This window comes from Muscardinus avellanarius (genome assembly GCF_963383645.1).
Source record: "Muscardinus avellanarius genome assembly, chromosome: 13".
NCBI lineage: Eukaryota > Metazoa > Chordata > Mammalia > Rodentia > Gliridae > Muscardinus > Muscardinus avellanarius.
The window spans coordinates 99,038,778-99,051,856 of NC_137799.1; the positions used below are offsets into that span (position 1 = coordinate 99,038,778).

Here is a 13,079-nt window from a genome sequence, read left to right on the forward strand (position 1 = left end):
ATTTTCTTGACTTCCAAACCTTTATGCGCTTTTCATTTCTACAATCACAGTTGTTTCTCAGTGTTCTGTTTTTGTTTCTGTCTACAGTTTTCATGGACATAGTATCCTCTTTATTCTGAGAATATGTAGTTTTTTTTCTCAGTGTCTCCATGGTACTTTCTTGTAACCATCTTTGTGTCCCTCCAGAGGTCTTATGACCCTTGATTATCTGTATCGAGGGTACAAAGATCCCCCCCACCCCAGTCAGCCCTTTCTCCTGAAGGCATGGCCTTGCCTGACCGCACCCATGTGGCTGAAACTCAACAGAGGTGGCAGGGGCAGGCCTCCTGGGTGGGGCTTGAGCTTCTCTCTGGGTGGCTCTGGTTCCTGTGGTGGCCACGCTTGGAATCCCAGCATTCGGGAGGCTGAGACAGGAGGATCCAGGTTCGCAGCCAGCCTCAGCTACTCAGTGAGACCTTGTTTCAAAATATAGAATAAAAAATAGGGCTGGGGGTGTTGCTCAGAGGTAGAATGCCCTTGAGTTTCATCCCCAGTACTGAAAAAAAAAAAAAAAAGGCAAACAGGTAGAGACCATCATGTTTCAGAGGGCTTGGTGTGTTCCTCTTCCTGCCTAACCCAGATGGTTTCTGAAACTACAGGCAGTGCCACAGTGGGTGTGCTTACAAGATGAAATGACTGTCATTGATGGGGGACCACCTGCCTTGCTCACTCCAGGCTTCTTTGCATCAGCGTGCCTGAAGGCAGGCCAGGGCGCTTGTTTCCTGGCCTGCTGCACCCTATAGAGACCTGGGCCACCGGAGCCCTTTGCTCTGCTCTGCTTTATTTCATAAAAGGGCATGGTGGCCTTTATTCTCGCCTGGCTGTCAGGCTGTCATCATGGCACCCCTGGAAGTAACCTGTTTTCATAAAGTAGCTGTGGGAGGCCACGGAGAACACGGCAAGGAGCATGACATGCCTAGGACATCCATGCGCTGGCTTCCCGGGCCCCTCAGGTTTCAGTGAGAATGTGGCTAAATTCTGAGCCTTGTGCCTGCTCTCGCAGAAGGGAATCAGAGGCTGCAGGCCCCACCCATTCAGGTTAGTGCTGCGTGGTGTGGATGTGTTAATAAGCCCCACCACACAGCAGCAGGCAGTGGCAGGAGAAATTGAGGACCAGCCACTGCAGTCTGGAGAAGGGGCGGGCAGAGGCATGACTGCTCAGCTTTCAGAACACTGCAGGTGAGGAAAGCAGGCCCGGCAACCCTCGGGCCACAGGGCTAACCCGTGGGAGCCCTGTGCTTTGTCATGGCCCATAGCGCAGCCGGGCTGGATAGTGGGCATCAGTGGCACTGCAGGGCCTAGTGACTGCACCCTGCTTGTCTTGCAGAGTCAGCCCCGCAGAAGTGGAGCAGGGAGCTCGCCACCTGGAGGGCCCTGGCCGGGGAGCACGAGCAGCTGATGCAGGGCTGGAGGAAGGCATGGGTGCGTACCTGGCCGCTGACGGGTCCCGCTGGGCTCCGTGCAGTCTGGGCCTGCTTGTGTCCTCAGCCCATGGGTGCAGATGTTTTTTGAATCCTACTTCTGTGGGCAAACCCTGTCTTGTCCCTGAGATGGGAGGGACTGAGGAGCACCCACTGGCCTGCACGGTAACAGCGGGGCAGGGTGGGCAAAGAGGCGGAGAGAGGCACTGGCAGATGGGCCCAGAGCTGCCTTTGCTGAGCAGGGAGGGCGGCCCGCCTTCCCTGGTAGGGCAGGGCTCCCCAGTGGGTGGTCCTGATCAGCCAAGGGCCTCTGTGCTGTGGGTGACCTGGGTGACCTGGCTGCCGAGGCTCCCAGCTCTCACCAGCAAGGCCGAACGTTTAGTTGGCCCATTCAGACTGAAGCAGATGAAGCTTCCCTTTCCCCAAGCCCTTTCAGGGAACACCTGGGCTGAGCCATAAACACTGCCTGCTGAAGAAACAGCAGGAGTTGGAGCAAACGGGGCACTTGTCTAGCTTCCTGTCTCTGTGGGCAACCTCAAGTGCCCTGACACGTGAGCTGGCCCATGGAGAGCCAGGGCTCCCCAGCAGGGAAGGTCACAGGCTCTGCCAGGAACTCAAGGAGCACCTTGTTCTTTCAGGAGAGCTGTAGCCAGGACACCTTCTAGCCACGAGGCAGTTCCCACCACAGACCCCGCTGATGCCAACCACGTCGCCTGTCAAGAAGGCCCTGGCACCCAGAGCAGCGAGCTGTCTTGGCCTGCCTGGCTGTGCACCAAGCAATGGCCAACTGGTCCCCCTGAGGCTGGGCAGAGGAGCAGCACTGCCCAAGCGGGCCTGGATAGGACAGTCAACCAGTACAGCCAAGGGACACACAGAACCCATGTTCTGTCAAAACAGCCAGTGCTAAGGCTCCTTCCCTCACAACCACTCCAAACGATCCCATGGACTTCACTTCCAGACCTGTCCCACCTGCCCCGGTTTAGATGAACCTGCAGGGCAGGCACCGCTGACTCCTAACATCCCGTCGCTGGCTTTATGGTTGTAAGCCAAGCCCGCGACTAGACCCGCCTAAAACACCTCGCCTCTTGATGTGAGGCTTGGGATGGGCAGGCACAACTCAGCACCTTCTGAGCTTGGAGCCAAGGCCAGCCTAGGTGGCTCTGCCTCTGCGCCCCACCAACCGCAGGCTGTCTCCTGGCATGGTGCAGTTCCTGCGTGAATGTTGCTGTCCCTGCTCCTTCTGCAGTGCCCTGCGTGGCAGCAGCATTGTGTTTTGTCTGCCTGAAGACTGTCACTGTATGTGTGAGCTTGTGAAGGCTTGGCCTCTCATCTTAAGAGACATGTTAATTCTTGTCTGCAGAACGATGGTTTTCATAGCTATCATAAAACCCAAGCCTCTGTTAAAAATAAAGCTAAGCTGGGCGTGGTGGCGCACGCTTGTAATCCCAGCATTTGGGAGGCTGAGACCGGAGGATCACGGTTTGCACACAGCCTCAGCTGCTTAGTGAGGCCCCTTGCAACTCAGTGAGACCCGGTTTCAAAATAAAGAATAAAAAATAGGGCAGGAGGTGTAGCTTGGAGGTCGACTGCCCCTGGGTTCCATCCTAAGACCCACAAAATAAGTAAATAAATAAATAAATAAATAAATAAAGCTATATTCCTGGCAAACACCGGGCATCTCCTTGGCTGCACAGCAGTCTGCTCTGTGCCCTTCTCTGGAACTGATGAGTCTGGTAATGGCCTCCCTGTGAGACGGGCACCCACTTCCCAGAGGGCTACTTCACAGACCTGGCTTAGATGGGGAGACACCTGACTGCCCACCTGAGCTCTGTCCCCTCTCCTCCATGCACTGCTGTGAGGGCCAGGTACTGGCCAGGCAGGCCCACCTGCCTGGCCGCTGCACACTAACCTGTAAATACCACCACATACTCAGAATACAGAGCTTTTCTGTAAAATCACCACGGCTTTGCCTGTGGTTCATGTCTGGGGCATGGCTTCAACAACAACACTGCTGGTTGACTGTTTCAGCACTGGACTGACCCTTGGGGCCATTTTCTCTGTCTTCTCCTGAAGCCTGTATTTAGTCAGAACATCACCACACTCAACAGTACAGAGACACACTTGAGGCTTACGGGAACATGAACATCTGCGGGGAAAAGTGGTTATGAGAAAGAACCTGGGATTCCTAGCAGTTAAAACAAGTCGAGTTGCGTGTGGTGCAGTTCAGCTTGGTGGGTGCTAGGTGTCACCGGAGCACAGGCTGCGGCAGGGGCCCTCTGCTGCTGGAACATGAACATGCAGGCGGGGCAACATACACGCCAGGGACCCCCAAAGCTGCAGGGGGACGGCCTATCCACACACTCTGCGTAAGCTGCGTTTGGGCTGAGGTTAGTAAAACAAGTACCACAGACTCAGAGACAGCCAGCCAGGGCTTTGAGCAGTGGTCTTCATCTCTAGTGAGGATTTTAAAATACTTTGAGCAAATTATTTAAAATTTAGCTGTCTTGGTGTTCAAGATGCATACTGAAGTCTAAACAGCTGACAGGCAACTTACAACTTTTCCCCATAAGTTCACTTGTGGGTTTTCTTAAGTAGTCTCTTGTCAGACTCTGTGGTGGCTCTACCACCTGCTGATGCGGCGATGGGGCAGTGTTTTTTGTCCTGCTGACCTCGACAACCACATCCGACAGTGGGGTGGGGCATGTGGGCACCCCGGTCACCATTGAGGGCACACCTCACACCTGAGCCTCTGGCCGCACGCCAGCCCTGCCCACAGCAGGCTGTTTCTGCTCACTGGTCCAGTTACTTGCTCATCGCAGGCCGTTTACTTCTCAAAAGTGCTGTGTTGGACAAGGCTGCTTTCAATGAACAGAAAGCGAAAAAAATACCTGTTTGTGCCACTGATGCTGGCCACAGGAGGCACGTGAGGGACCAGTTAGGGGGCTGAGGTCCCAACAGTCTACTGCCAGACCTGGAGGCCAGGCGCAGGGACCGCTCCCTACTCAGCCCTGTCAGTTCAGAGGCCAGTGTCTAAGAAGGACGGATCAGGATGTAGGACCCAGCAGTGAGATCTAGACCACTGATGAGCCTGTGATCACCGGAGTCTGAAACCAAATTAGCCACTCTTTATTCAAAATAAATAAGCCCTCTTCCTAACAGGAAAAGTATGAAAGTGAGCTGAGTCCCTGGCCTTTTAGGACAAAACCACGTTCAGAATATGATCATTAAAAAAAGAGTTGCAGATCATCAAACTGAAACCTAGGAACTTCAACATACACTGCTTCTTTGAAAAATAAAGACTAAATAAAATAACTCATATCAAGAAAGCCACAGGTTAGAAAACCAGGCTCCCTCCTGAGGCTCATTTTAGCAAAGCTTCCACATCTTAAGTTGAAGAACTACACCTGAGAAAGGACTCCCGCCCACCGCTCTCCTACTCCAGGTCAGTGTCTGGAAGGGCTGGCACTTCCCTCCCTCCGGGAACCTGACCAGAGCAGGAGCACAGCGCCAGAGCATGGCCAACTCACTTGCTTGGCTCAGCCACGCCATGCCACTCGCCTAGAGCCAGAATACTCGAGTACTGTGTCTTCCAGTATCCCCAGAAACCCAGAGCTACATCGCCAGGCCTGTGCAGGTCTCCCAGCGGATGCCTGTCCACTTACTGTGACTCGCTGCTGTAAAGCCTAGAGCCACTGCAGCACAGGCCCTCTCCTGCCAGTTAGTCACAGAAACACACTCGGTCGATCAGCGACGAGCCAAGAAGTCTTTTTGGGCCTCCCCCTCTGCACCCCAAACACAGACACACACGGAATAACTCTTCTTATAAACTCAGGTTCATCAGCTGAGAGGTTGAGGCCTCCAGTGAGTCTTCTACCTCCAGGGCACATCGACTGTACGTTTCCAGATGTTTTCTCCAGACTTCAACTAAAACAGAAAAGCAGCACAAATGATGAGTAAGCTGGACACCCCCTAGGGAGGGGCCCACTCTGCTGGTGTGCAAAGGCTCCACTGCTCTCCCCTGGAGAGCGGCTGGGATCACACCCTGGATCACACATGCCCTGGCGAGTAACTCCACTCCGCCTCCCACACTGGCTCCAAGTCCAATACAGTCACTAGCAAGCTCTTGCAACTTCTGAAGTCCAGCAGAAGTACATCATAGGTAGTGCCTGGACCCACCGGGCCCGCAGCATGGATCTGATGAAAGCTGACCCACGGCAGCCCCTCCCAGCAGAGCACTCACTGTAGTGCGGCTCCTCGCCTGCCACAGGTGGGCTGGGCGGGGTCTGTGGCCTGGGTTCTCCCGCCAGCTCTGGCTGTGCGTTCTCCAGCATCGTCTTATATGCCTGGCGTGCCGCCTTCGTTAGCTCAACCATCTTATGGAACTGGTCCTAAGGAGAGGACTTAGGTGACGCCCCCTGCACGCAGAGGCAGCACCCCCGGGGTAAGCAGGGCGAGCCCCAGGATGGCCCTGTGCCTGTGCCTGCTGGGCTGCTGCTTGAGGAAAGCACAGGCCTGCCTGAGCCACCTCCACTGGGCAGTGCGCCAGAGCCAAGCCCAGGATCTCCCCACAGTGCCAACTCACTGGATTCTGGGTCTGTCCTGTGGCAGGGACACAGGCCATTTTCCCAGCTCCCTCCCACGGCTGATGGGCTGGGCCCTCCTCACCTGGGCGCCATCATAGCTGAAGATCCCCACAACGCTGACAGGGACGGCTTTGTTCAAGCTTCGCCCCAGCGCCTTGCGGTTGAGTGCAAACACAAAGGGGATGTTCTGCTCGCAGGCACTGTCAATAATGGTGTGCAGAGTGTCGTCCAGCCCACCTGTCAAGGTGAGAAGTCACGTGCAGCCGGTGCCACTAGAGGTGGAGCCACAGCCAAGTGTGTGCGCACATGCGTACACATACACTCAGGCCAGCGTTTCCACCATAGAGGACCAAGTTGTCACAAAGACGCCTGTGACAACACCTAACTGCACTGCGCTCACGGGGAAGAGAAGCTGCTAGCTAGTTAGCGTGTGTGTATGTGGGGGAAGGTTACTAGGGAGGCAACTCAGGGACACTACCACTGAGCTATTCCCTAACCCTGTTTTGGTTTTTATTCTGAAACAGGGTATTGCTAAATTGCCGAGGCCTTAAGGCGCTGAGTCTGGCAAAACCTGTGCTCCTCCCATCTGAGCCTACCCAGCAGTGGGATTACAGGCATGTGCCGCCATGCCTGGCTCAGTATTGACCATTATTACTGGATACTTATTTTGTCCCAGGTAACTGGTCAACTGCTTCACAGATACTATGCTGTATCCTTCCTCAAGTCCTGAAAGGCAGATCCCGAGCCAGCATGAAGAGGTGAGGCTTCTCGCCCAGCCCCACACTGCTCAGGCCCAGGGCCTGATCCTGCTACCTGTCCTCTTCCGAGGGAGGCATCAGTGAAGCCACGGTGGGCAGGAAAGGTGGAAGAGCACCGATTCCACCTGGGCTCGCACACCTGGCCATGGGCTGGGCATGGAGCAGCGGGATTGGACCGGGCCTCGCACATGCTAGGTGAGGGCTCTGAGCTCACTACTGCTTCTAGTAATCTGAAGAGTACAAGACATGGACAGCGGGTCCTCCAGTTCCCACAGCACAACAGAGGAGCGTCCCTCCTGCTGACTGGGGGGCCTGTACACAGGAGGCCCTTGGAAAACAGGCATTCAACTGAAAACCAAGGTCAGTCAGTCTGGCCTCCTTGCCCGCAGGGTGGGGCTGGCGGTGAGGCTGGCGGTGGTGCTGGCGTGCCGCGCGCAGTGCTCTTACCTTTCGACTGGATCCTCTCGCAGTTGGGAGAAATGATGATGCACTTGAGCTTCCTGAGCTTCAGGTGCTTGAGGACTTCCCTCAGCCCCAGCACCAGCCGGCGCTTGGCCTTGGCCTTGACTGGATCCTTCTGGTACATCCGGTCCTGGAAGCGGACCAGTTCCTTGAGCAGGTCTGTGACACAAGCGTCCACTTCTTTACTGAGCATCTGGCTGCAGTAACTGAAAGGAACATCGGACACCATGACCTGGCCACTGGCCGCGACAGCGCCACCCTGACCGTCCACCCAGCAGGAGAGGATGATGGCGTCAGGAGCGCAGTGAGGAAGATGCCATCAGAGCATGGCGGCTGTGACTGCTGGGCTGTACAGAAGATGAAGAGTAAGGCACCCTTCCCCAACTACCAGGGGCAAAACTCTTGGCCATCAGCCCACAGCTTGCAGCTGAGCCACCTCTTCACCTCTCCCAGTCCTCGACCAAACACCAGGGGAGCCCACCCTGGAAAAGCAGCAGGAGGCAGAGGAGGAAGGGCAAGCCAGCGCTGGAGCCTGGGCCGCCAAAGGGACCCCTGCCACCCATTGCCTGCACCAGGGCAGGGAGCAGAAGGAGTGGCCCCGAACACCCGCTTAATAGTCCCTGGCTGCTTTCGACCTTGAGAACTAAAGTGCAGTACAGCCCAACTACAGAGACGTAAGAGTTCTGAGCACAAGGAGGAGAGAGATCAGAGCCAAATCCAACCCAAACACCCAGCCCCAGCCCCAGGCCGCACCCGCCCGCCTGCTCACTCTCGGAATCTGCGGCTGTGGATCTTGGGGACGCTGGCGTGGCTGGGGACAGGTGGGTGGGCCTCCGCCTCGGTATCAATGTCAAGCTGTGGCTCATCTGACCTGCTCTCCGTGGCAGGGCTGGAGGCCGGCTCTTCCATACTCTCTGGGCCTTCAAGGAGAAAGTAAATGTAACCCCTCTGTGGGGCCCGTGGTGCAGGCTGCCCATGTACTGACCAGCGCCCACACACGTGAGCGGCAGGGTGGACGAGCTGGGGAAAACCTCAGGGCAGCTTTCTGGTCTTCCTGTGTGTGTGCTTGCTCCCACCCCCAGTGTGTTCATTCATTTTCAATGAGGTAAAAGATACAGAAAATATACCATTTTAACATTGAGTATGCAGTTCAGTGGACAAATTTACCTTGGAATCTGACCTGAAATATCTTGTATCAGTAAGTTGTAAGGTATTTATTTATTTATTTTGTGGTACTGGGGGTGGAACCCAAGGGCTTTCTACCTCCAGGCTATACTTCCAAACCTATTTTATGCTTTATTTGGAAACAGGGTCTCACTAAGTTGCTGAGAGCCTCACTAAGTAGCTAAGGCTGGCTTCGAATCTGTGTGATCCTCCTGTCTCAGCCTCCCAAGCGCTGAGATTACAAGTGTGCGCCACCACACCTGGCTCAGGAAGTTTTAAAAATAAGGATGAGAGTTCTGAGTTTATTATGCTTAAATGCTGAGGCCACTCCTTTTTCAAACAATCCTTAAATAACAGCTGAAAACCAAGGAATGCCCCTGGGTTCAATCCCTAGTTCCAAAAAACAAAAGAGCTGAACATCTAAACTACGAGAACTTCAGGCCAGGGACAGAGCTCGGTGGTGGAGCATCTGCCGGGCACGCTGAGTCTGGGCTCCCTCCCCACCACAACCAACTGCACAGAACACCTACCAGGGCACAAGAGCACTCTGCCCAGTGCTTGCTGCCTCCACTGACGACCAAAGGAGTTCAAGCACACATGCCACACCAACTGGGGCGGCGAGCAATGGGCCAGGTCTCAGTAGCCCCACACCTCCCGCTGAGGGTGTAACAGAGGACAAGCAGAGCCTGCGTGGAGGGAGCTCCTGGAGCAACTGCACTCATGGGGAGACACCTACAGAAGCAGGTGCCCGTCCTCCAAGGCGCTCGCACTCCTCAGAACGGAGATGAGGAGATGAGTGCAAAAGGGAGGCAGGTGAGGGCCACTCTGGCTGCTAGCCAAGCCCAAGCCCTGGGCCCTGTGAAATCTGCTGTGGGGCAGCGGCCCCTGCACATGGGTGGAGGGCTGCTGGCTTCTGTTTGCTATCCACTTCTGAAACTGTGCACTTAGGCTCTGCATACGTTTCAGAATGAATACTTGAATAAAAGTTTACTTAAAAATCATACACACTTGGGCGTGGTGGCGCATGCTTGTAATCCCAGCATCCAGGGGGCTGAGACTGGAGGATCACAGTTTACGGACAGCCTCAGCTACTTAGCAAGGCCTGTCCCAACTCAGTGAGACTCTGTTTCAAAAATAAAAAAAAAGACTAAGAAATAGGGCTGGGGTGTAGCTTGGAGGTACAGTGCACCCCTGGATTCTATCTCCAGTACCTAAAAAAATAAATAAATAAACAAACTTATCCACACTTCGTTCTATGAGCCAGTGCTGAAGTTGGTGTGCATCCCCACGGACACTCCTAGCAAGGGCTGGGCCACCTCCACTCAGGCTCAAGGCTGACCTGCGCCGGGCCCTGAGGGCTGAGGAGGTGGCAGTTCTGGATGCCTGCTACACGCGGCTCAGCGTTCCAGGCTCTCCATCTGCACAGAAACGCACCTGTGGGGTGGGCCTGGTCGGAGGCCTGGCCGTCAGTACCAATCTCCACGTCTTGCACACCGCTGCTCGCGACGGCTGGGTTTGTGGCATTTTCCTGGAGTCGTTGCTGCTTTCTCTCCTGTCGCTCTTTCAAAATGATCTTTAAAATTAATGACTAAGATGCGTAAATAATTGTACCTACAGATAAACTCTTCTGCAAAATACAAGCTCGGCTTGGTGAACATTCCCGGTCACGCATCTACAGTGCGGACACGCTCCCAGCCCCCAGTGCGGGGCAGCACACTCCCCGTGGGGACACAGCACAGGGGAGCCCTGGGCTCTGAAGGCACCTCAAGCCACCCAACCACAGCCATCTGAAGGGCCACACCAATGAAGGTCTACACACTCCTATCCGACAGTCACTGACTGTGGCGCCCAGCAGACCAGCCGGGGAAGTGTGGGCAGGAGGTGTGAGGAAGGAAAATGAGCTCCCCCATCTCCGGATTTCTGTCTATGCCCCTGCAAAGAGAAAGTGAAAAAGGAGGGCGGGAGGGAAGAGGAGGGAAAGCTTTCCTTCCAGGCAGGGGATGGAGGTGCCACTCGTCAAGATGCCCACAGGAGATGCAGCTGAGAGGAACAGGAACCTCCAGATCCAAATACCTCAGCGTTGGAAGAGCATCATAGGCAGAGAAACCGTTTCCGTGGAAACGCACCACACACCTTCTTCAGTGAGGTGGGCTTCTTGGCCTTGGGGACCTCCCTTTGCTTCCCTTTCTTCATCAGGGGGGCACTGGAGTCCAAGGGGTTGTGTGGCGTCTTCACCTGATTAAAGCGCCGACCTCTCTCCCCTGAGGTAGCTTCTTTGGAAAGGACGGGTACGGCTCCAACTGCAACACAGGGGCAGAGGCCTCAATAGTCACCTCCAGCGGCCCTGCCGGCTCAGAGTTGGTCCAGGGGCCTAGAGGAGCCAGCCATGCCACCCCAGCCTGACCCCAGCCCTTCTCGTCTCCACCAGTCTCTTACAGGCTCTCATCACTGGCAGTGATGCTAAGTAAAATTTATTATCTTTTGGATGGGATGCAAAAATGCACCCATCAATTCGGGAAGAACTACCTTCTAACTATAGAATTAACCCTGCTGTTTCTCAGTCACCAACCACATGTGGCTGCGTGTTCTGGCTCGGCACATTTCCAGGTGGTCTGCATGTATACTGCTGCCGGGCATTGGTTCTTCTCCACCCCTGGCCAGCCGGCCTTGCCTCCGCAGAAGCTGGTGAATCCTTCTGTGTGTATATTTTCTATCTTAGGAGGCCTTATAAAAATTCCATCCACATTTCTAGTTGATTCTTCCGAGCTCCCCCAAATCCCATGACACAGCCAGTGACTACAGTGAGAACTGCCAAGCACTTCCGTCCTCCTCTCCTTTCCACTCCACTTCCCACTGCAGGGCAGTTTCAAGGAAATAGTAAATTCCTATGTACTTTCCCCCTTTTTGCATTTTTTCTTCTTTGTCAAACTGGAGATGGCTCCCAGGGCCCGGTGAATGTGAGGCAAGCACTCTGCCAGAGGCACACCCTCAGCCCTCCTGTCATGAGGGAAATTCCCAAACACACCACAGTGTACTGTCACCCCATCTCAACTACCACCGGTGTCTCCCAAGTGTATTGTAACACCCTCCTTTAATTTCAGAAAGTTTCTGTAAATAAACAGCATTTTGTCCACCAGCTATGTCTTTAAATCTCCCTGTGCAAATTATCTAACTGGTTCTCCCGCCTCCAAGCTGCTTCTCCCTCTTGTGGCCTCACTCCGGCACAGTTTGACACACGTGTCTGGCTCAGGCCCGCCTCCTGCCTGCTAGGCCCCTGGGGTGCCAGTGCCACCACCATGCTCAGCCCTCACCTGGGCTCGAGCAGACCTGCACCAGGAGCTCTGTCTCTGCCAGCCCATGCACCACTGCACCATCCTCTGCTGAGGAGGGCCTCCGCCCCCTAGGGCGAGGCTTCTGGCCATCCTTTCCCCCACAGTTGGACAAAACTGCCGAAAGCAATCTGGTCAGCCCTCTAGAAAGAAGCCAAAGACTTGAGCAGCCTGATGAGCGCTTGCTCCAGAGACCCCAGCCTGGCGGGGGCAGGCAAGGCCCGGCACTCCTCTCCCTGCTCTGCTGACACTCTCCCAAGGTGGAGGCTCAGAAGTAGAATACCTCTGATTAAATTTCCAGTGCATTAAAAAATAACAATCATTGGAGAAAAAGGGCATTTAGGTTTCAAACTATACCACAGACCAGTGACGGTGAGCCTGTGGAGCCCTTCCACTCTTGAGGAGAGTGCCTCCTTCCACTCTTAGTGTGGTGTAACACAGTGCACGGAGCGTGGAGAAGACCCAGCAGCTTTACAAACTAAGTAAAACACCTGCTGAATCACCCAGCAAGTCCATTCCCAAAGAAGTGAAAACAGATGAACAAATACAGGTGTTCGTGAATAGTCACAGCACTGTCACTCACAACGACCAAATGGTGAAACAGCCACACGCGCATCAACAAAGGGAGGTTTATGAAAAATGACCCAGCTGCAAACACAAACTAACACAGGCATGGCGCTCAGAAGTGGAGTACAAGCCGGGTGTGGTGGCACACCCTGCTTTTTCAATCTCTCACTATTTGTCCTGTGGTACACAACAGGTACATCTGGGCGGGGTGTGTGCTAGGGACTGAACCCAGGGCCACGCATGCTGGGAAGCTCTACTACCGCGCTTCCCGCTCAGAGTGTAATTTTGGATGAAGTTCAACGTACTTTTGCTTTTGCTGCTTGCGCCTCAGGGCTGTATCTAGAATTTACTGTCTAGTCCTCGGTCTTGGAGAGTTATCTCCTGTCCTCTAAGGGTCTTAGTCTGGCCTCACACGCAGCTCACTGAGCTACTTTTTGTTCATTTTCATTTACAAGATGAGATACGGGTTTGATTGTATTCTTTAAGGCCTAGAATTCTTTAATCCCTTTTATCCCAACATCATTTCTGAGGAGATTGTTTGTTCTTTTAATGGACTTGTACCCTTGTCAAAAAAAAAAAAAAAAATCAACTGGCCAGCCTGGCATGGTGGCACACGCCTGTAATCCCCATGATTGGGAGGCTGAGACAGGAGGATCGCACAGGTTCGAAGCCAGCCTCAGCTACTGAGTGAGGCTCTCAGCAACTTAGTGAGACCCTGTTTCCAAATAAAGTATAAAATCGGTCTGGGTGTGTAGC

The 13,079-nt window shown here is 54.3% G+C and overlaps 2 protein-coding genes across 3 annotated transcripts in view; one reads left to right on the plus strand and one right to left on the minus strand.

Moving 5' to 3' along the window:
- SEMA4D (semaphorin 4D) overlaps positions 1–2,125 on the plus strand; it is a gene marked incomplete at both ends in the record, with an annotated part of 39,908 nt that extends 37,783 nt beyond the window's left edge. For both annotated transcript variants that reach the window (XM_080708547.1, XM_080708548.1), the window contains 2 exons: positions 1,367–1,461; positions 2,099–2,125. In XM_080708547.1, coding sequence (XP_080564673.1) covers positions 1,367–1,461; positions 2,099–2,125 — 122 coding nt within the window. The remainder of the gene's footprint in view (positions 1–1,366; positions 1,462–2,098) is intronic.
- A 3,155-nt stretch (positions 2,126–5,280) lies between these two features.
- Positions 5,281–13,079, minus strand: part of SECISBP2 (SECIS binding protein 2) — a gene marked incomplete at both ends in the record, with an annotated part of 29,948 nt that continues 22,149 nt past the window's right edge. The window contains 7 exons of the mRNA XM_080709032.1: positions 5,281–5,384; positions 5,701–5,848; positions 6,126–6,280; positions 7,249–7,469; positions 8,033–8,183; positions 9,862–10,000; positions 10,561–10,727. Of these exons, the coding sequence (XP_080565158.1) occupies positions 5,281–5,384; positions 5,701–5,848; positions 6,126–6,280; positions 7,249–7,469; positions 8,033–8,183; positions 9,862–10,000; positions 10,561–10,727 (1,085 nt within the window). The remainder of the gene's footprint in view (positions 5,385–5,700; positions 5,849–6,125; positions 6,281–7,248; positions 7,470–8,032; positions 8,184–9,861; positions 10,001–10,560; positions 10,728–13,079) is intronic.